The sequence below is a fragment of the Cetorhinus maximus genome, chromosome 7 (assembly GCF_964194155.1).
Source record: "Cetorhinus maximus chromosome 7, sCetMax3.hap1.1, whole genome shotgun sequence".
In the NCBI taxonomy this organism is placed as follows: Eukaryota; Metazoa; Chordata; class Chondrichthyes; order Lamniformes; family Cetorhinidae; genus Cetorhinus; species Cetorhinus maximus.
Window position 1 is genome coordinate 143,407,286 of NC_135885.1, and position 23,413 is coordinate 143,430,698.

At 45.3% G+C, this 23,413-nt stretch overlaps 1 protein-coding gene across 2 annotated transcripts in view; it reads left to right on the forward strand.

Moving 5' to 3' along the window:
* Positions 1-321: 321 nt before the first annotated feature.
* The window catches only part of clybl (citrate lyase beta like), a 104,283-nt gene continuing 81,191 nt past the window's right edge, over positions 322-23,413 (forward strand). For both annotated transcript variants that reach the window (XM_078546037.1, XM_078546038.1), the window contains exons 1-2: positions 322-418; positions 5,782-5,859. In XM_078546037.1, the coding sequence (XP_078402163.1) occupies positions 390-418; positions 5,782-5,859 (107 nt within the window). In that variant the 5' untranslated portion in view covers positions 322-389. The remainder of the gene's footprint in view (positions 419-5,781; positions 5,860-23,413) is intronic.

Consider the following 23,413-nt stretch of genomic DNA (forward strand, 5'->3'; position numbering starts at 1 on the left):
TCTGCACCAATTGACAGGCTCTTCTCCCTGCACCAATCAACAGGCGGCTCTTTCCCTTTCTGCACCAACCAGCAGCCGACTCTCTCTCTTCACCCTCCTCTCTCCATCGCGCTCGCTCTCTCTGCACCAATCAGCCGGCGGGACTCCCTGCACCAATCAGCCAGCGGGACTCCCTGCACCAATCAGCCGGAGGGACTCCCTGCACCAATCAGCCGGCGGGACCCCCGGCACCAATCAGCCAGCGGGACTCCCTGCACCAATCAGCCGGCGGGACCCCCGGCACCAATCAGCCAGCGGGACTCCCTGCACCAATCAGCCGGCGGGACCCCCGGCACCAATCAGCAGGCGGGTCTCCCTGCACCAATCAGCAGGCTCCTCTCGGCGGTTAGATGGCGGCGGTGTGGACGCGGGCGCTGCTGTAAGTTGGCGAAGGGCCGGTGCTGGATTAGAAATTAAAGAAGCGCCGATACCGGGAGCTAATCCCTTCCCCACCCACCCCCGCCCTTAGCCACCAATTCCCCAACCGGTACGGCGTGTAAACCCCCACATTGCCCCTCGTCTCCCCCAGCCATCTGCTCCCCCCCCCCCCCACACTCCCCCATCCCCCTCCCCCACTCCCCCATCCCCCTCCCCACACTCCCCCATCCCCCTCCCCCACTCCCCCATCCCCCTCCCCCACTCCCCCATCCCCCACCCCACACTCCCCCATCCCCCTCCCCCACTCCCCCATCCCCCTCCCCCACTCCCCATCCCCTTCCCCCACTCCCCGTCTCCCCCCCTCCCCCAATTCTTCCCTCTCCCCCCCCCAAAATCTCTCCCTCCCCCTGGCCCTTTTCCCCAATTTCCCCCCTGCCCCCGTCCCCAATTTCCCCCCTGCCCCCGTCCCCAATTTTCCCCGCCCTCGTCCCCAATTTCCCCCCCGCCCCCGTCCCCAATTTCCCCCCCGCCCCCGTCCCCAATTTCCCCCCCGCCCCCGTCCCCAATTTCCCCCCCGCCCCCGTCCCCAATTTCCCCCCCGCCCCCGTCCCCAATTTCCCCCCCGCCCCCGTCCCCAATTTCCCCCCCGCCCCCGTCCCCAATTTCCCCCCCGTCCCCAATTTCCCCCCCGCCCCCGTCCCCAATTTCCCCCCCGCCCCCGTCCCCAATTTCCCCCCCGCCCCCGTCCCCAATTTCCCCCCCGCCCCCGTCCCCAATTTCCCCCCCGCCCCCGTCCCCAATTTCCCCCCCGCCCCCGTCCCCAATTTCCCCCCCGCCCCCGTCCCCAATTTCCCCCCCGCCCCCGTCCCCAATTTCCCCCCCGCCCCGTCCCCAATTTCCCCCCCGCCCCGTCCCCAATTTCCCCCCCGCCCCGTCCCCAATTTCCCCCCCGCCCCGTCCCCAATTTCCCCCCCGCCCCGTCCCCAATTTCCCCCCCGCCCCGTCCCCAATTTCCCCCCCGCCCCGTCCCCAATTTCCCCCCCGCCCCGTCCCCAATTTCCCCCCCGCCCCGTCCCCAATTTCCCCCCCGCCCCGTCCCCAATTTCCCCCCCGCCCCGTCCCCAATTTCCCCCCCGCCCCGTCCCCAATTTCCCCCCCGCCCCGTCCCCAATTTCCCCCCCGCCCCGTCCCCAATTTCCCCCCCGTCCCCAATTTCCCCCCCGTCCCCAATTTCCCCCCGTCCCCAATTTCCCCCCGTCCCCAATTTCCCCCCGCCCTCGTCCCCAATTTCCCCCCGCCCTCGTCCCCAATTTCCCCCCGCCCTCGTCCCCAATTTCCCCCCGCCCTCGTCCCCAATTTCCCCCCGCCCTCGTCCCCAATTTCCCCCCGCCCTCGTCCCCAATTTCCCCCCCGCCCCTGTCCCCAATTTCTCCCCCCGCCCCCGTCCCCAATTTCTCCCCCCGCCCCCGTCCCCAATTTCTCCCCCCGCCCCCGTCCCCAATTTCTCCCCCGTCGCCAATTTCCCCCCCGCCCCGTCCCCAATTTCCCCCCCGCCCCGTCCCCAATTTCCCCCCCGCCCCGTCCCCAATTTCCCCCCCGCCCCGTCCCCAATTTCCCCCCCGCCCCGTCCCCAATTTCCCCCCCGCCCCGTCCCCAATTTCCCCCCCGCCCCGTCCCCAATTTCCCCCCCCGTCCCCAATTTCCCCCCCCGCCCCCGTCCCCAATTTCCCCCCCGCCCCCGTCCCCAATTTCCCCCCCGCCCCCGTCCCCAATTTCCCCCCCGCCCCCGTCCCCAATTTCCCCCCCCGTCCCCAATTTCCCCCCCGTCCCCAATTTCCCCCCCGTCCCCAATTTCCCCCCCGTCCCCAATTTCCCCCCCCCGTCCCCAATTTCCCCCCCCGTCCCCAATTTCCCCCCCGCCCCCGTCCCCAATTTCCCCCCGTCCCCAATTTCCTCCCTCACCCCCGTCCCCAAATTCCCCCCCCAACCCTGTCCCCAATTTCTCCCCCCGCCCCGTCCCCAATTTCCCCCCGTCCCCAATTTCGCCCCCGTCCCCAATTTCCCCCGCCCCGTCCCCAATTTTCCCCCGCTCCCGTCCCCAATTTCCCCCCATCCCGTCCCCAATTTCCCCCCATCCCCAATTTCCTCCCTCGCCCCCGTCCCCAAATTCCCCCCCCAACCCCGTCCCCAATTTCCCCCCCGCCCCGTCCCCAATTTCCCCAGCCCCGTCCCCAATTTCCCCCTCGCGCCCCATCCCCGCCCCCCGCTCCCATCCTCAATTTCCCCCCCGCTCCCCTCCCTAATTTCCCACCCGCCCCCTTCCCAATTCTCCCAGTTCCCCCTCCCCAGTTCTCCCCCCCTTGCCAATTCTCCACCCCCTCCCCAATTCACCCCCCTCCACCTTCACAATTCACCCCAATTCCCCCTGCCCAATTCCTCACCCATCCCCTCCCCATTTCCTCCATCACCCTCCCCATGTCCCCCCATCCCCCTCCCCTTCATCCCCTTCCCCATCCCGCTCCCCCAATTCTCCCCCCTCCTCCAATTTCCCCCCCAATTCACCCCCTCCCCCCAATTCACCCCCCTCCCCCCAATTCACCCCCCCTCCCCCAATTCACCCCCCCTCCCCCAATTCACCCCCCCGCCCCAATTCACACCCCCTCCCCCAATTCTCCCCCCTCCCCAATTCTCCCCCCTCCCCCAATTCTCCCCCTCCCCCAATTCACCCCCCTCCCCCAATTCACCCTCCCTCCCCCAATTCACCCTCCCTCCCCCAGTTCACCCTCCCTCCCCCAGTTCACCCTCCCTCCCCCAATTCACCCCCCCAATTCTACCCACCCCAATTCTACCCCCTCCGCCAATTCTACCCCCCTCCCCCAATTCTCCCCCCTCCCCCAATTCTCCCCCCTCCCCCAATTCTCCCCCTCCCCCAATTCTCCCTCTCACCCACAATTCTCCCCCTCACCCCCAATTCTCCCCCAGTTCACCCTCCCCAATTCCCTCCCCCCTCTCCAATTCACACCCCCTCCCCCAATTCTCCCCCCTCCCCCAATTCTCCCCCTCCCCCAATTCTCCCCTCGCCCCCAATTCCCTCCCTCCCCTCACCAATTCTCCACCCCACTCCCCAATTCCCCCTCCCCCGCTCCGATATTTATCTCGTGTTGACCACACTTGCCCCTGTGTTCTACAGCATTTCCTTTCCTCAGATACGATTCACCTCTGTACTGTTGTATCCTGAGCCCAGCAAGGATGTGTCTTTGGTTTCTCTTCCCCATCTACATTCTGCTCCTTGGTGATGTCAGTGATGGATATAGGTTTACCCTCCTCCAGCTGTATGCTGATGACATCAAGCTCGATCCCTCCCTCCCTCGCGGCGGCGCTCTCCTGCACCCTCCATCTCTCCCCTCTCCCTCGCGCCCGCCTCCCCTCGCTCCCTCTCTCCCTCCCTCTCTTTCTCTCTCGCTCTCACCCCATCACATCACCTCTCCACTGCCTCTGTGCTGTCTTCTGCACTTTCCACATCCGACCTTGGATCAGCCACAATCTCCTCTTTGACCTGAAGCTGAGGTCCTCATATTCCCTCCAATGTAAAGACAATTTACTTCCACCTCCTCTGTTGCAAGCCTCTTCCCTACCATCAGCTCATCAGCTTCTGAATCCAAAGCTCTGCTATCTATTCCACCACTAGCTCCTGCCCAGACATCGCTCCTATAATCTACACTGATGCTCAGTCTTCTGTTACCCTCAGTTTAAGATTCTGATTCTCATGGTTAAATCCTTTCATAGCTCTTCCTTCTTATAGAACCTCTTCCACCCCTACAACTCCCCTGCCTCCTTATGCTGTACAAATCTCTATTCCTCTGGCAGGCCACTTGCCGATCCCTTGCTCCTTTCTCCTTGGTGGCCAATCCTTCAGCTGCCTTAGCCCGATGCTCTGGAATTCTCTCCCAAGGCTCTTTGTCTCTCCATCTCCCTTTCTTCTAAGAATCCTTAAAACCTGCTGGGGGAGAGGCAGAAAAATTTTAATCTCAGAACAGGAGGAGACCATTCAGCCCACTGAGCCTAGCCACTATTTAAGGGGAGGGTGTCATGGTGTGGTGGGGGCTGGGGAATCTGTGGGGAGGGATGGGGACTGTGGGAGGAGTGCCACCACTTATGTGTCCTTTGCCTCACCATTCATTGTGTCTGATTGCACATTTTTCTACATTAAAGGCACTATGTTAATGCAAGCTGTCATTGATGCCTTGCATCCTGTTGAGGGCAGTTCAGTAAGATAGGCAGTTACCAATTTGTCAACGCTGTGCACTTGAATGATGAACAATGTTAAAGAAACAAAAAAAAAACCTGTAGGTACTGAGAAAGCAAAACAAAAACAAAAAAATGTGGGTAGCATTTAGTAGGTCAGCTGGCATCTATGGAGAATAAACAAGTTAATGTCAGGTTTGGACCTTTCCTCAGAAAGATGTTGCTGCTTTTCTCAGGTATCTATTCCGGGATCGTTTGTTTTTACACACAATTTTGTTTAACACACAGTACAGATAGAAAAAACATGTACAGCCCAGTCCTTGTATGTATACAATGGAATAAAATGCTTCTTTATTGCACTGTGGAATAAACTGTGAATGCTTGCTGAGGTCCATTGTTTTCTTCCTTCTGCTGCTCCAGGTGGCATTGACTGCTGTTGGGTCTCGGTCCTTGTAGCGCTGAGCACCCCTCACACCTTCCCATTCATTACAGCAGTGTAGCACTCCCTCAGGGCTGCACTGGGAGTGCCAGCCTAGATATTTGTACTTACGTGGGACTTGCACCCCCCTCAACCCTGACGTGTACTACCAACTGAGCTAAGTGGAAATTTACCCCCGTTTACTTCAAGTAAGGTTTCACAGCCCACACTATATCAATTTCTCAAACCGTGTGAATCATATTACCTACTTGACAGTTGTATACAGTATTTTCAACAAAGGGTTGAGGTGATTTAAGATCACAGATACTTTGATTTCTGAACATGAATGTTCCAAAAGTAAGATTTATTGGTGAAACAAAGTTTAACTTGAAAAATAATGTGCAGAAGATAACTCATAACAATCTCTCGCATTTCAACTTTGCGCATTTGGGCACTTTCCTTCTCCCCCAAAACAAAACTCAGTGTTTTTCCTGAATTTATTGCGCTTAAAACTGATCCAGCAGAAAGGGATGGATTTGATTCAGGCTTTTCATTTTCCTGAGGTTTCCTAAACATTGTTATAAAACTAAATATTAGTAAGATTGCTTTATTCCCATTTGATTGCTTCATTCCAATTTGATTGCCTTAGTTCAAGATGGTGACTCCTTAGATTGACTTGAATGCTGTAATGTTTCCCACAGGACCTTCACCAGGGTAACAAGATGGTTTTCTCCTCAACGCAGTATCTGCTTCAGAACAGTTGACAGAGGAAGTTACTTGTGAGTAAACTATTGCAATTGAACATTATTAAAAAGTGTTCTTTTTGCCAGTTAGCCCATATTTCTGTTAACATCTCTCAAGCTGCCTGTATAAGTCCTGCATTCTTGTCATACAAAACAGAAGGCAGCCATTTGGCTCATCATGCCAATTAGTCCCACTCCCCTTGCTCTTTCCCCATAGCCCTGTAATTTTTCTCCATCAGGTATTTATCCAATTCCGTTTTGTATATCCAGATCCCTCATCTGTGAGTTTGTTGTAATGTTTCTGCTGTTACTGAACTTTTCTCTCAAGTTTTCTCCCTTTATTTTGCTTCTCCTTTACCTGGAGCATCGTTTCACCGATCACTCTCCAAGTGACCATGTGTCTGCCTTACCAGGAGGCAATTCAACCTGGTGAGCATCACGTCCAAGCTCGACCTTGTCCTCAGTGGACAAAGTTTGCTGATCCATCAGGGTAGCTATGCATTGCACACTTCTGACGTTTCTTTATATTTGAAGTCAGTGTTTGATTTAATACTCGAAGCTCAGCACACTGAGTTTGTTTTACAACTCGATTTCAGAAATAATCTCAGTTGTTTAGTCCTTTTTTATAAAAACAAAACAATAACCAGTTGTGTTTCACTGCTTTCTCTTATCTGGAAAACCTGTGACACTGTATTCTGCTCAATGCCACAGGCTAGTTAGTAAGCTGCAATAACAGAACTGTCCAAATTGCAGATTGACCAAGATTATTGCAACGGAGCAGAATTAGCTGCAAAAAAAGGCGAATACTCGGATCAGATTTGTTTTAACTGTAAAGTTATTTTACAAAATCTTAACTGACAGAGTTATGAATAATTTATTTTGTTTCATTAGTTCAAATTGGGCCAAAGACAAGATAATATAAGGCAGAATGTCAGGAAATGTAAATGCATAAATTGGCAGGCCACATCACAGCAGCCACAATTAAACTTAAAAGCAATATATTGTGGATAGTGGAAATGTGAAATAAACACAGAAAATGCTGGAAATACTCAGCAGGTCTGGCAGCATATATGGACAAAGAAACAGAGTGAATGTTTCAGGTCAGTAACCTTTAATCATGTGTTTTGATGAGAGGTTATTGACCTGAAACGTTAAGACAATTAATCTTCACACTGTGAGGTTAAAACATGTCATTAAGATTCCCCTCCTGAAATTGTTTGCATAATATGTATGTCTTGTTTTGATAATTCCCCCAAATTATTATTCTTTTGATAATTTTATTTCTTTGTAAAGTGTGATACGACCATATTGTGTCGAGGTAGATGTGTTAATTAACAGTGTCATCAGTACTGATTACATACCTTGCCAAGAATAGCGTAGGAGTTAATCCGTTCAGGATCTTAAATCCTGTGCTATAAGGAATGAGTTGATGTAAACAACAGTTCATGTAACACAAATCAAATTTGTTCCTAAACATTTGTTTTTATTAATTCATCATTTATGGGATGTGGGCGTCGCTGGCTAGGCCAGCATTTATTGCCCATCCCTAATTCCCCTTGAGAAGGTGGTGGTGAGCTGCCTTTTTGAACAAATGCGGTCCATGTGGTATAGGTACCCCCATTAGGGAGTTCCAGGAATTTGACCCAGTGACAGTGAAGGAATGGTGATATATTTCCAAGTCATGATGGTGAGTGGCTTGTGTCCTTCTAGATGATAGTGGTCGTGGGTTTGTAAGGTGCTGTCTAAGGAGCCTTGGTGAGTTCCTGCAGTGCATCTTGTAGATTGTGGAAGTTAGAGATCTTAATGGTTTTTCATCAAGTGCTGAGCCAGGAAAAAGGGAGGAAAGGGAAAAAGGGAAGATCTGTGACAGGGTGATGGGAAGGAGAGATTAAATAACAAAAGGGGAAAAGGCCTTTGCAAGGCAAAAGGAAATGTAATGGAACAAGTACCTGTTGAAACTTTTAACAAGGTAATTTGCCAATTTTTCTGTTGATTTTCTCTCCTGTTCAGCCTCCCTACTGGGTATGTAATTACTGGTAGCCTTCAATAACCAGGGTTGAGGGAATTGATTTACACGAATAAGCTGAGATTGTTCTCCTTAAAGCAGAGAAAGTTAAGGGGAGATTTAATAGACATGTTCAAAATCGTGAAGGATTTGGATAGAGTGAATAAGGAGAAATGTTTTCCTTTGTCAGGAGGGTCAGAAACCAGGGGGCACAGATTTACGGTAATTACGGAAGGAACCAGCGGGGAGATGAAAATTTATTTCACACAGTAAGTTGTCGTGATCTGGAATGCGTTGCCTGAAAGGGCAGTGAAAGCAGACTCAGTAATAACTTTCAAAAGGAAATTTGAAAAATGCTTGAAGGATAGAAAATTTACAGAGCTATGGGGAAAGAGCAGCTGGAGTGGAACTAATTGGATAGCGCTTTCAAAGAGGTTCGATGGGCTGAATGGCCTATATTGTAACATACTAAGTATGTTGCTGATGTGGGAATGGGTCAAATTCTGTTGGTACTGTCTCTTGTGATGATATGATGCAATGTTTTTGACAAGTTGATTCTTTTTTATGGTGGGGGTGCCAGAGGAAAATGACAGTTTACTGCACATTGATTAAGTGAAACTTGTTGAAAATTTGTAGGGATCTGCCCATCCCACATTGTCTTTCCTCCTTTTCTGAAGGTGCTGATGCATGCTGGAATCCAACTTCACTGCTGCCAGCTGGCAGAGGACTCAAATACATCACCGAGAAGTTACTCTCTATATTTGAGCTAGACAGGGAGTGACAGATGTTGATCTAACTGGAGATGTAGCTGAGATTGATCTTGTTATTCCCACATGTTGCAATAGGTGTTTCACTGGGAGCAGAAACCTTGGATGATTTTCCCTTTTCCCCTAGTCGAACAGGACTGAGGGCAATTTTAACCCCTTTGCTGCTGACCTGGCAGCAATAAACTAATTCACCCCGGCAGGATATCGCAGCTGGGACTTACGTGGCTGAATCTTGCAACTGATGCATCAGGGACTGTTAACAGACAGTTATGTTCAGTTGTATTGAAGAGGATTTTATAATGTTCATTACTTTGAAAAGGAAGAAAGACTTGCAATTCTACAGTGCCTGTCAGAACCTCAGGATAACCTAAAACACTTTGCAGCCAATGAAGTGTGGTCACTGCTGTTGGAAACACAGCCAATTTGAGTACAGCAAGTTCCCACAAACAGCAATACAATAATGACCAGATAATCTGTTTTTATGATGTTGGTTGAGAGATGAATATCATCCAGGACATGAGGGAGAGCTCCCCCTTTCCTCTTTCAAAATACTGCCGCAGGATCTTTTCACATCCAGCTGAGAGAACAGATGGAGCCTCGGTTTAATATCTCATTCGAAGGATGGCACCTCCGTCAGTGCAACACTCCCTCATTACTGTATTTATGTGTCAGCCTGGCTTCTTATACTTAAGTCTCTGGTGTTTGGACTTGAGCCCACAATCTTCTGACTCAGAGGTGAGAGTGCTATCCACTGAACTAAACTGTTGGGAATGTATCTAAATGCAAGAATCAAATGCACATCCATGCAAGAATGCAGAGTTCTGGATTTTAAGACTCACCAGCACTGGAAGAGTTAAATCCAGTAGTGCTGGATTTTAAAAAGAAATTGTGATTCAATCATCAATTTTCCTTGTACTGTACACTGTTAAGTTATATACATCTGCACTTAATTTGTAAAAGAAGTTAATGAGAAACTTCAAACAATTTAAATGTCAATTACAAAGAAAGCACGGTTTGAAAATTCCAGTAATCTGTCCATATTGAGCATCAAACCATGTTCCCAGGTGTATGTAATTCATGGCAGATGACATTCCTAAGACCCAATTATAGAGGTTCTGCTAATCCTCAGCACAGAATTGAGCGCAAGAGCATACTGAGTATCTGTCACACCATGTTATGGCTGCTTTGAGACATGTGCTAGAAGATATTACTGTACATAAACTTTGTCACATTGATAATGAAGTTGAGATCAAAGATATTAGTGCCTTGGACAGATGAGGATTGTGAAATTCAAATTACTGCTGTAGTTCTGCAGCAACATAAAATGTAAGTATCTGGAGGTGAAGGAAAAGGTTAACAATTAAGGTTTTCACAGATTTTTTTTTAAAACAACGTTTGCATTTATATGGAACCTGACGTCAAAAAGTCTCAAAGTTCTTCACCAGTGGTTCACTTGCCTTTGAAGCTCATTGACTATTGTTATGTAGGAATATGCACTGCATGTTCAGCACAGGCATTTGTTGTGAAAGGGATGTTTTATTTTTCTGCAAAGCTTGAATATCTTGCCTGCTTTCTAGTGCGGGCTGCATTGTATCAGGAACACCATCGTGACAAAGATTAAGTAATATCCCAAAGGAAAAAATTGACTGCATGTATGAAGTCGACAAGTGATGAAAGTAGCCCTGAGGTTGTCAATTAAAAAGGCAAGGCCTGGAACTGATAAGTTAATGGGCAGTTTCCCCTTTTTTGGCCTGCAAAAGCTTTAAAGTGCAGGTTATAAAAATCAGAAGTGTAATCTATTTCCTACAACATATCCAATTAAGCCTAGCCACTTAGACTCTTGCAGATTTTTTTCTTTTGCAGTTTGGGTTAACTGATAAAGTGCTGAATTTCCAGAATGGACTGTGACACAACACAGTTAGTAAAGCAAAGGCCTTACTTATTTTGTTGATGACAAATTTAGATAATGGAGAGCTTGAACTTCCTTTTGTACATAAATAGGTTAAACTTAATCTGACTGAAGCCAATTGTGTGTAAAATGGAGATCTGTCACAATCGCTGCTCAGTTTAGATGCACCTATAAATTGTGTCTTTTTAAAAAAGGGAGGTGCTGCATTTTTTGAGTTTTAACTGTGTTTTTGTTTGAAAAGTTACCAGGGGAAACATGATACTGTTCTCTTTTACATTAGAAACTGATGACTGTGAATTTACTCCACAATGATTTTTATGGAGTATAATGTCCACGTGTAAGTGAACTATAAGGCATTAATTCATTTGTGTGGTTTCAGTGTTGTGATGCTGGATTATTCCCTCAAATTTCTTTCAACTCCCTTTCCAGGGCATAAGAAAATGACACTTTTGGAAGAAAAGCTGAGATGTTTTCCTGAGGCCTGACCACTATTTGTGCCTCAATCAAGATCAGTAAAACAGATTATCAGGTCAGAATCTCATTGCTGTTTGTGGGACCTTGCTGTGCGCAAATTGGCTGCCTCGTTTCCTGCATTACAACAGTGACTACACTTCAAAAAAGTGCTTAATTGGTTGTAAAGAGCTTTGGGAGGTCTTGAGGTTGTGAAAGTGCCAAATAAATGCAAGTCTGTCTTATGTGCATCTTTACCATTTAGAATACACGCAAGATATTAAATCCTTTATTCATTTTGACCTTTCTCCAAGATGGACATATGTAATTTTGCTTCAGCATCTTTGCTGAAGAAGCTTAAATGTGAAGAAATTGAAATTATAATCAATAATACTTTCAATGTATTTACCTATTTCAATGATAATAAATATTAACAAATCAAAAAAAAAAGTTGGATGTATCTTTTGTTACTGTTAAATACACAACTTGGTGAAGTATTCTTTAACTGCACTCTATTCTGCCATAGCCAGAGAATTACTTGAAATGGCTATTCTTCCTGTCCATGCACTGTTACACCTGATGTCCTCACGGGGTCTATCCTCAACCCCTTCCTAATCCTCACCTACATGATGCCTTTCACAGGCATCTGAAAACGCAGCATCAGTTTCCACATGTACACTCAGGACACCCAGCTCTACCTCACCACCACCTCTTGTGACTGCTCCACTGTCTCCAAATTGTCAGACTGCTTATCCAACATCCACGAGCAAACATTTCCACCAACTAAATATTGGAAATACCAAAGCCATTGTTTTCAGTCCCAACTGCAAATTAAGTTCCCTGGACTCCCATCTCTTTCTCTGGCAGCTGTCTGATGCCGAGCCAGACTATTCACATGGTATTCCATTTGAGCTTATGACTGCACAACCTCACCATCACTAAGATAGCCTACTTCCATCTCTGTACCAACGCCAATCTCTGCCCCTGCTTTAGTTATCTGCTGCTGAAACCCTTATCCATGCCTTTGTTACCTTAAGGCTTGACTTTTCCAGCATTGTGGCTGGCCTCCCACCTTCCATCCTCCATAAACTTAACGTTCATCCAAAGCTCTGCTGATTGTATCCTAGCTTGAACCATGTCCCATTCACCCAGCAATGCCTTAATTTTAAAATTTGCATCCTTGTTTTCAAATAGCCCCAACCTCTCTAACCCTCTGAGATCTCTGCACTCCTCTAATTCTGGCCTCATGCACACCCCGGATTTTAATCACTCCACCATTGGCAGCCGTCCCTTCAGTTAGTCAGGCTCTAAGCTCTGGAAATTGGTCTTTAAACCTATCTGCCTCTCTCCTCTTTTAAGACCATCCTTAGTTTCGACCACTTCGACCAAACCTGTCCTAACACCTGCTTATGTGGCTCATTGTCACACTTTGTTCAACAATGCTCCTATGAAGCACATTGGGATGTTTTCCTATTTTCCAAGCACTATAGATACAAGTTGTTGTTGTAGCGGCATTAGGATTTTCCCACAGGAAGAGAGGAAATATCAGGATGACTGGAGTTTTGTTAATGTATTCTATGCCATAAGATTGACAATTTAAAAAAACACAGCTGGGGAAGACAAGTGTATATGTCACAGTATTTGTGTCTTGTGTTTATATCATCTCTTATTATATCTTTGGGATGTCCCGATGCACATCACATTCACTGAATTAATTTTGAGGTGTAATCACCATTGCTTTGTAGGCAGGTTTAATAACCAGCTTGCACACAGCAAGACCCCACAAACTGCAAATGAGTTGAATGATCAGTTGATGTATTTGATGGTGCCTGAGGGAGGAATGTTGGCCAGGGTAGTAGGCGAATTCCCTGCTCCTTTTCAGATTTATCCATCGGATCTTTTATGTCAGTTTGTTTAGGCAATCAATCTAATATCTCAGACAACAGAGCACTTTTGACATCACAGCTCTCCCTCAATACTGCATTGAACCACCGGTCTAGATGGATGGAACTTGATCCCCAAGCCTTCAGTGTGAATATAGGTACGGCAAATACAGTTTTCTTCGACCTTTTAGGATTATTTCATAGCCTGTGGGATAGTTGAAACAGCATGTTCAGAGTTTGGAAATCTAGATAAACTGTGTTTTAATGAAAGCATATTAAAATAAAAAAGAGTTTGCATAATATTTGAAAAATAAAGGACATAAACAAAAATTTTATTTTTCAATGAAAACTAGCAACGAGTTTTTCCACTTCCCAAATCTGTTACTTAGAGCATCCCTCTCAGGTAGATTCCTCCATCATCACTCAGTGCTATGTTAGTAATAACATTAACTTTTTAATTTCATACTAAAATTGCAATGCTTTGTGCTGCATTTTATGAATGCATCAGCAGACTTTGCAGCATTCTTACTGTGCAGCTAAAATAAAACATTTAAAAACTTTTGCAAATTTTGTCGATTCAAATCTGGCTGGTGCAGTTATTGTTAAAATCATTTATAACGCAGATTAATAAATTGTAACTTTTCATACTTTATGAGAAAAGAAAACGGTCTGTACAAAATTAGACAATACTTCGACACAGTCATATATTTAAAGCATCCTAGTTTATTTGAAGTGATTTTTTTTCTCTGTTATTCACTCGAACCAATTATCAGTCAAACTCATTTGGCAATCATTTCTTTCTACGTACTTCCCGAAGTTAAGGTTTTACTCATTGAATGTGTCAATATCTTTGTTTCTGTGCAGATAGGACTGAATAAAGCTAATGTGACACTCGTTTCAAGATGTTATGTGGCTATTTGTCGCAGTGAAACAATTATTTTTAATGCACAAATTATTTGTGTGTAATCTTTTGCTACTTCTGTCCTACCCCAATCTTCCCACAAATTCGGTTTCAAGTATGTTTAAAAGCATTGCCTATAGCTTTCCAATGATCAACCCTCGTGTTTTGCCACAATGAACTGCAATGATTACACTAATTAACCTTGCAGTGAGGATTGCCTCAGTGCGTAATGCACAAAGTGTATCATCATATGGAAATATTAGGACAAGTGGCCAAAAATAGTTGGCCAGGAGGTAGGTTTTAAGCAGTGTCTTAAAGGAGTAAGAGGCAGATGAGCTTAGGGAGAGAATTACAGAGCTTAGCTTAGGACTCAGGTAGCTCATTCACCCAATGTGGACTGATGAAAAGCACAAGAAGCCAAAATTGGAGGATTGTAGAGATCGGGATGTGGGGGGGATGTAGAGCTGGAGAGGCTACAGAAATGGGGAGGGGCGAGGCCAGGAAGGGATTGAAAACAAGTTTGAGAATTTTAAATTAGAGCAAAAAAAATCTGGAAAAACTCAGCAGATCAGGCAGCATCTGTGGAGAGAAACAGAGTTGGTGTTTCAGGTCGATGGCTTTTCATCAGAATTTTAAAGTTGAGGCATTAGCACAGTCCAGGTACTATGCACAAGGATAGTTAACACAGTGGGAGCAACTCAGTGTAAAGCTTGGAGCTTCCATGTCCAAACCCACCCAAAATATCTAATCAAATGCTCCTCTTTTCAGTGACAAACTGCTTCCTCTGATCCCTTCCTCCGCTCAATCTCTGTGCCCCCTCCTCACAATTCTACAAAGACAGTACCAAATTACGAGGAATTAATGGATATTGTTGTTTAAGAAATTGAGATCCATGGTGGTTTGCTGGGCCAGCCACTCCCTCCTGCCCCATATCACAATGCAGTTTCTGCCTCTTCTTTCCCCACACCCGCAAACCCATAAGCAAGATCGTCGCCTCTTCTGCCACCGATCCCATATTGACCCAATTCCTCAATAATACAATTATCCCTCCTCGGACCAATGTCCATTGACAAAATCTTTATCTCACTCTCTTCAGATTTTGTGCCTATATTCTTTAAGACTACAGCAAATGCAGCTCTTAAAATAAAGAGACTCTAGAAACACAAAAATCTAGGCTGGCACTCCAGTCCAGTACTGAAAGAGGTGCTGTACTGTCGGATGTGCCGTCCTTCAGATGAAATGTTAAACCTGCGGCCCTGTCTGCCCGTGGACACAAAAGATTACATGGCACTATTTCAAAGGGGAGCAGAGGAGATCTCCCCAGTGCCATGGCCGATATCCCTGAAGCAGATTACCACATCGCTTGATGTGTGTAATTTAACTACCATATCTCCTACATTGCAGCACTTCAAAAATATTTAATTGGCTCTAATGCACTTTGGGACATCCTGAGGTTGTTAAGGATGTTATATCTTTCCCTTTTATGTGCACCATGACCAGCAAGAAAGAATCCAAATGAATAATTTTTGTCTTTCCATCTTCGGCAACCTTGGCATCCTATGTTCCTCTGCCTGGAACCCTTGGCACTGAATCCACAGCCATTCCAGATTCTGGAGTCCTCTTCCTAAGTCCCTGTGCATTGCTTTCTTTCTAATTTGTTCTTGGGATGTGAATGACACCAGGAAGGCAGCATTGATTGACCTGTGGGCACTAAGAGTCAATCGCATAGAGTGGTATAGGAGTCACGTAAGAAATAAAAACTTGTATTTATATAGCGCCTTGCTTGACTTCAGGACATCCCAAAATGTTTCACGGCCAATTAAATACTTCTGAAATGTTGTCACTGTTATAGGTGAATAAAGCAATCATTTTGCATGTCACAAACATCAAGGGTCTGAATGATAAGATAATGTCTTTCAATGGTGTTGGTTTTTGCATAAACATTGACTAAGATGCTGGGAAGAACTCTCCCACTCTTAGAATGGAACCTTAAATCCACTTGTGTGGGCAGGACTCTCGTGGTTTAATGTTTCATCAGAATGATGAAATCCAATAAAGTCACACCATTTAAGGACAAGTTCCCTTCCCTAAAGGACATTAGTGAACCATTTGGGTTTTAGGACAATCTGACAATTTTTGTCGTTACTTTTTCCCACAAGTTAACAAATCTTTTGAATGCATTTTGAAATAATGTCTGGGTTGTGGACCATGTACCATAACCACTAGGTTAAATGTCCCTTGCTTTTATAAGCCTTTTCCCAACACTGTTCAGAGTCTGTTATTCTATTCACTTTGTGAAGGGCTTTATTATGTCAAACGTGTTCTAAAAGTGCAAGTTGTTGTCGGCTTAGTATTGCACCACTCATTGCCGTTTACCTGGTTAAGTCAGGTTTGCTTTCCTACAAAGATCCATATCCCACTTTTTGTCCATCTGTCTCACTGTGCCTTTAATAAGCGATCGATATTAACAGTGCTGGACCTTACCTGGGTAAAGATGGACCTATGGACTGGGAATGGCAAACTGGCATCTGCTACTGATTTTGAACTATGCCAGTGCCCAGGAATTTATTTAAGAGAATGGCTGCTTGGGAAAGGTAACTAGCAGGAGCACTAGCATTTTGTGAGAAGGCACAGTGGACATCTAGTAAAGTTGTGCTGGCAATAGAAAAGTATGAGCAAAGTAAAATGTGCTGAATCCAAGTGAATGATATTGGTTTGTGGCAAACTAAAAGCCTAAAATTATGTCAAGATGCCCAGTAATCTATGCAGACCTAGCCTATTCTTCCCTTAGGTCAAACACAAGTCCACTTTTACTGTGTTTCTATACTAAGCTGTAAATTAAGAACAGGCTAGACTTGCATTAAACAAGAAGAAGTACCTAACATGGGTAGTTTGCTATCAAATTTTACAGAATGACTTCAGTGATCTATCTTAAGCAACCGTGTACATTATACTGACATGCAGTGGTTTATATTGACCTATTTTCCATGATAGTATATCCTTCATGCATTAAGAAATCATGGTAACACTTCACTTTGATCAACAAGATTTTACAATGTTTGGCAAGCATGGAGTGGAACTTTAGTAGCAATGTTTGAAGTCCGTTTATAGTTACTTTTGATGCTGTTTAAACTCAATGGGTTAAGTAGGTGAACTGCTAATTTCCACTGCCATTGGGACCTGTTTCTGGTAACTGACTGAGAAGGGGCTTTAAAAGGGGCCCATGTAAACTGGTTTTACTATATGAAACTATAGGAAACGCAGCAGCCAATTTTGTGCACAGCAAGGTCCCGCAAACAGCAAATGTGATAATGACCAGATAATCTGTTTTAGTGACGTTGATTGAGGGATAAATATTGGCCAGGACACCGGGGAGAATGCCCCTGCTCTTCTTCAAAATAGCGCCGTCAGATCTTTTACATCTATCCATATGCGTTTGATGCTACAACAAAGTATAATCATCACACAGACTGCAGTGCTTCAAGGCAGCAGCTCACCACCACTTTCTCAAGCTTGACTAGGGATGGGCAACAAATGCTGGTCTTGCCAATAATGCCCACCTCGCAAGAATGAATGAAAGAAGCCTGGCGTGCTGGATATCCCCTATCCTCTCATCGCCTAGACCGCCTACTTCCACCTCTGTAACATTGCCCGCCTCTACCCCTGCCTCGGCCTGTACGCTGCTGAAATCCTCACCCGTGGCTTTGTTATCTCCAGGATCAGCTATTCTAACGCTCTTTGGTCGGCCTCCCACCTTGTATCCTCCTCAAACTTGAGCTCACTGTGGCTAGGTGTCGTATTTTGTTTTACGATGCTCCTGTGAAGCGCCTTGGGACGTTTCATTACATTAAAGGTGCTATATCAATATGTTGTATATTTCTAGAAATATTCATTTTATTTTTCAACTATTTTATCCTTAACTTCACAGCTACTTTTTAATCTTAAAATTCTAACTTACTCGAACTACTCCGTTACGATAAGAAAGAAGAAAGACTGGTAATTATGTAACGTGCCTTTCATGATCTAAGGACGTACCAAGTGCTTTACGACCAAGGGAGTACTTTTGAAGTGTAGTCACTGCTAGGTAGGAAATGTGACAACCAATGTATGGACAGCAAGATTCCACAAACAGCATTGTAGTTAAATGGTCCAATTGAGCGCTGCTAACCGCGATTAAATGTATACCTGGAGGTTTCATCACATGACTTGCCCTCCCATGCGCCAACCGTTTTGCAACCAACACATCCATTCTTGTGGCGCACTGCCTGCCTACACCAACTGGACAGCAAAAAGACTCATTACCCAATTGCAAGGTGCTTAACTGTCAGCCAAACATGCTTTTTTCAAATTTTCAATATTTTTTTATATCTGGTAAAGAGAAATGTGCAAAGAAAATGAAGAAAAAAATCCTTTTTAATGCCCCTATGATATTTCTCCAGGGTTGCACACAACAGTGTCCTGGAGATTTCATTTAATTCCTGGAGACTCCAGGCCAATCCTGGAGGGTTGGTAACCGAGTCCAAATCTGTGGTGGTGATGGTTGAGGAATAGATATTGTCCAGGAAACTGGGGAGAACACCCCCATGCTCTTCACTATAATGCCACGGGCTCTTTTACGCCCACCTCAAAGAGCAAGTGGGGCCTCGGTTTAACATCTCATCTGTACAACATCACCCGCTCCTGTGCCTTATTGCACTGTTTTGAAAGATGGAATTTTATAATTCTTCTTCTCCCTTCTACTTTTGCACTGTAATTTCTGACATCCCTCCTGTATACTAAGCAATCCTACGAAGCTTGATACCCTCAGTTTAGTTTAACGGTGAAATATAGCATGTTTTCACCAACAGACTTGCATAGAAGATGGTGGGTCCACGCATCGTAAGCTCTCAGCAGGTATTTGGCTTGTGTTTATCTTAATGCCCAAATCTGAGGAGCCCATAGAAGCAACATACTGTGCACACTTATATTGGGTCCAGCCGAGTTAGCTTCCATCTGCTGAGTGTTTGTTATCCTCGAGACTGTTGCACTTTTATGTAACTGAGCAGCCGTATGCCAGAGTGACAGCTAGAAGACTCAGTCTTGTTACTTTTCGAATATAGTAAATGGTCTGTTATTGCCTTGTGTAATGTTCGAACAAAGACAGTTGTCAATAAGTTTTTTTGAAGCCAGCTGAATAAACTAAGTTGTTATGTAGAAGGCATTTGAGCTGCTAGATTGGGCTTCAGGATAACCCAAAGTACATAAGGATAGCAGATGGAAAACCAGGGTTTGGAGTCCTATAGAAAGTGCTAGCAGTTCCAGAGGGACAACTTCTTCAATTCCAGTGCAGAATCTTTGATCTACAGAACAGATCTGATCGAGATGGACACAAGGAGATGGTGGCTTACACCTGTATAAACAGAGTTAAGCAGAAAGGAATAGAACTGAACATGAAGTCTGAGGGACAGTTGTAGGTCGATATGTTTGGTCTTTGCAAATGAATATCAATCATGTTTTATCTTTCGAGAAAGTATCCGGCATCTCACAGTAGTTGCACAGAGAAAGCAGAAGTAATGTTTAATAATCCGTTGTTGGAAAGACTGACAAGTGTTGGCAGGGGTTCAGTGAATATGTCAGAAGAGCCTTCTGCCTTGGTTTTACTTCCCTCCCCTCCCCCACACCCGATTTTCTTTCTCTCTCTATCTCTCCTCTCCTGAAGGTGGCGACTTTTGCTGGTGTACCAGCCATCTGAGACCTTGCCAAAAGCAATCTTCCTTCACAAAAGTGAGGGGGTGGTGGTGGTGGTGGGGTGGGGGGGGGGGGGGGGGGGGGGCGCGCGAGGCCCAGTGTGATCTTCTTAGTTCATTCTTCCATACAAACCCAATGCACCAATCTAGAAAATTGGCAGACACTGGCCAACAGCTTCAAAATAGAGCTTAGAATCAGCCATGGATTATAGATCCTGTGAAATAAAAAGACAGACTGTTGCGGGCACACATATTTGACACATCATCAGCTGCAGATCTGTACTAAACAGGACCTGAATTTGCTGAAAACTAGTAAAATAGTAATGGCATATATCATTATTAAAAGTCAAAGTTCCAGGAAATAACGAAATTGATTCTAAAATCCTCGCCTTTGTGGAGGCAAATGAGAGAGGTCTCAGTTTAACGTCTCATCTGAAAGATGGCACCTCCAACACTGCAGCGTTTCCTCTGTAATGCACTGTGTGTCAACCTAGATTTTGAAAGTTCTTCGACCGCCATTGCAGTGAATGGCAATCATCGTTATTAAAAAATGATGAGCGGTTTTTCTAAGCATATTAAAAGTAAAAGATAATTAAAGAGGAAATAGAATTACTCTGGGATGAAGGTAGGGCCTGGTTGTGCATAATAAAGATATGCCAGGTATATGTTAAATATCTTGTGTTAAGTTTTTACAGATGTTGATAGCAGTCAGAATGTAGAAACTCTCTCTCTCTCCCAAAAAGCTGGTGAAGCTGGGAGTCAATTGAAAATTTCCAAACTGAGATTGGTAGACTTTTGTTAGACCAGGGCATTAAGGTTTACAGAATCAAGGTGAGTAAATGGATTTAAAATACAGAACAGGCTTGAGGGGCTGAATGGCCTTTTCCTGTTCCTCTGCAGTTCTTGTAGTTCCTCTGCCATTTTATCAGGCTTGTTTGTTCCTCTTGCCCAACCTTAATATAATTTGATCACTTTGCATTACATATCTGAATCCATGGAATTTATAGAGATGAGAAACTGTGTTCTGAAGCACCAGCCTGTGGGCATTGCCCACAGTATTTCTTCCCATCTCAATATCAGATCACTGACTAATTCCTGCTGCTTTGTCTCTCTCTCTTTCTCTGCTTGGTCATTTTCAAACTTGTCACTTAGTCAAAATCCTGGAACTCCCTTCCTAACAGCGCTGTTAGGTGTACCACATGGATTGCAGCAGTTCAAGAGGTGGCTCACCACCACCTTCTCAAGGGCAATTTGGGAAGGGCAATAAATGCTGGCCTAGCCAGCGACTCCCACATCCTATGAAAGAATAAGAAAAATTTTACATGTTATCTAGGTCACTTACTGCCTTAACCTCATGTGCCCTGTCATGCAGAAATTTGGATTGCTATAGGAAAGAGCTGACACAGAGAGCTGAATGGACTCCTGCTGTGGTTCTCTGGTTCTAAGTGTCAGCTGTGGCTCAGTTGGTAGCAGTCTTGCATCTGAGCCTGAAGGTTATTGGTTCAAAATCTATACAGAGACTTAAGCACACAAATCTAGGCTGGCACTCCCACTGCAATGTTGAGGCTGTGCTACACTGTTAGAGGTACTCTAATGAGATGTTAAATTCTCAGGATTCCATGGTACTGTTTTGAAGAAGAGCAGGGGAGCTCTCCCCAATGTCCTGGCCAATATTATCCCTCAAACAACATCAGATGAAAAGTATTATCAGGCCATTATCACATTACTGTTAGTGTGACCTTGCTGTGTCATGTTTGCAACAGTTACTATGCTCCCAACTTACTCCATTGGTTGTAAGTGCTGTGGGACATTTTGAAGTCATGGAAGGCACCTTTCCAAATCTTTGCTAAGTGAAGTTCTCTCATCTGGATGTAGTTCCATTGGTTTCAGTGCTTCTGGATTAAAGAGATCAGAATTCAGGGTTCCTGCTGCCAGTCACTAGCCAGTTATCTGTATGTGCGCGCGCTTGGGTGTGTTTGTTAGGTGGGTATGTGTTTATGCAATTGTGCTTTTGTGTATGTGTGTAGATGTGTGCGTGAGTGTCTGAATGCATGGGGTTGTGTGCATGGGTGGGCTTATGTGTATGCGGGTGGGTGTGTGCACATTTTTGCGTTTGTGCATGTGTGTGCAAGTGTCTGTTTGTTTGTGTAGGTGTGTGTACAAGTGTCTGGGTGCATGGGAATGTGTGTGCACAGTGTATGTGCATGTATATTTGCGAGTGTAAGTGTGTGTGTCTACGTATGTGGTTGTGTGTTAGTGTGACCTGGATCAGCTGGGATGCTTTCTCCACATTGTGAAACATGCTGCCAGCACTCATTGGGGTTGAAATTTGCCTGGGGCCTCACAGGGAGACCTGAAGCCCGCCTGAAATTGGGACCTGGCCTCGTTTCAATAGTTTAGACAATCTTTTACAGCTCTCCCTAGTCAAATGTTTTTCAGGCTGCCACCCTGATCCTGAGTCAGTCATATCTTCACATTTTCATTCTCTCTGCTTCCCTCTCACCCCCTCCATTGAATCACAGCTACCTCTTTTCATCAACCCCTGCCTTTCTCCACTCTCCTCCCGTTCTTTCCCCATCTATGTTCACCTATTATTCCACCTCTTTCTCTTCTTTCTTTTGTCTCACCTGGTTCCTCTCTCCATCTCATGTCTTCTTTTCAGCCCTCTTGCTCTTTTTTTCTCCGCCTTCCTTCCTCTCCTACGTCGCAATTGGCACCCCCTTCCTCTCCAACTTGCTTTTTCTTTCTGCTCTCCCTTTCCTTCTTCTCCCAACTGCCTCCTCCTTGCCCCCCTTCCCGATCCTCGGTCCGATTAACCGTTGCCTTCTAACTCTGCTTGATGCAACCCTACACTTGGTCCTGAATGTCAAGACTGAGGAGATTGACAATCACTTTTTAAAATGTAATTATATTTGAATTTCCTGGGAAATTCCAAATCCCTGTACTGAAATTGCATTGATTAAACTTTCCTTACTTTGCGAGTATACCAGGTTACCTGGCAAAAAATTCAAAGAGGGGAGATGAGAATGATTTTATGTTGTGAGTTATTGTGATCTGGGATGTACTTGCCTGAAGCAGATTCAATCGTAATTTTCAAAGGGGAATTGGAGATATACTTGAAAATGAGATATTTTCAGGGCTATGGGGAAAGAGCAGGGGGAATGGAACTAATTGGATAGCTTTTTCAAAGAGACAGAACAAACATGAAGGGTCAAATGGCCCCCTTCTCCATTGTAGGTTCTACGATTACAGACCCTAGTCGTCACATAGTAATAAATTTGGTATCTAGAGGCCTGTTGAGTCTTTTTAACATTTTAATGTATAGTTTGCTGAATTATTTGTGTGGTACCATATGATGATTTAATTGCTGAAAAGAGAGACATGTTGCCAAAGCTTTTTGTCTTGCACTCATCAGGGCTTTCAGAAGAATGCCAAATTTCAAACATCAAAACAATTGTTGTGATCGTTTGAAATTTGGTATTCTTGCATTTGTCCTGATGAGTGCAAGACAAAAAGCTTCGGAAACATTTCTCTCTTTTCAGCAATGTTCAGGTTCAGTACTACCAAGTGACTGATGGTTTAATTCTTAAATGTTTGTCAATTAACGATGACTACTGAGTTATTTACATGCTATTGAAAAGTCAACGATACTAGGTGCTAAACTAATCAACACTGTTTTGTTAGTTTTAGACATTTGCTGTGTGTCCCTGGCTCTGCATGTACAACAGCTGTGAAAACTCTAATTTAATTGATATTCCAAAGACTTGATGACAAATGTAGGTAAATCTTTTGAGAACCCACAGCCAGATGAGAAAAGACCCACTACATCTAATTGGGATTTCCTCAACCATTTGGTGACTTTATCTTGAGTCATAGAGAGCAGGAAAACTTCAGTGCAATGTTAGTCTTTATGTCAAGGGACTTGGAATACAAAGGGGTGGAAGCTATG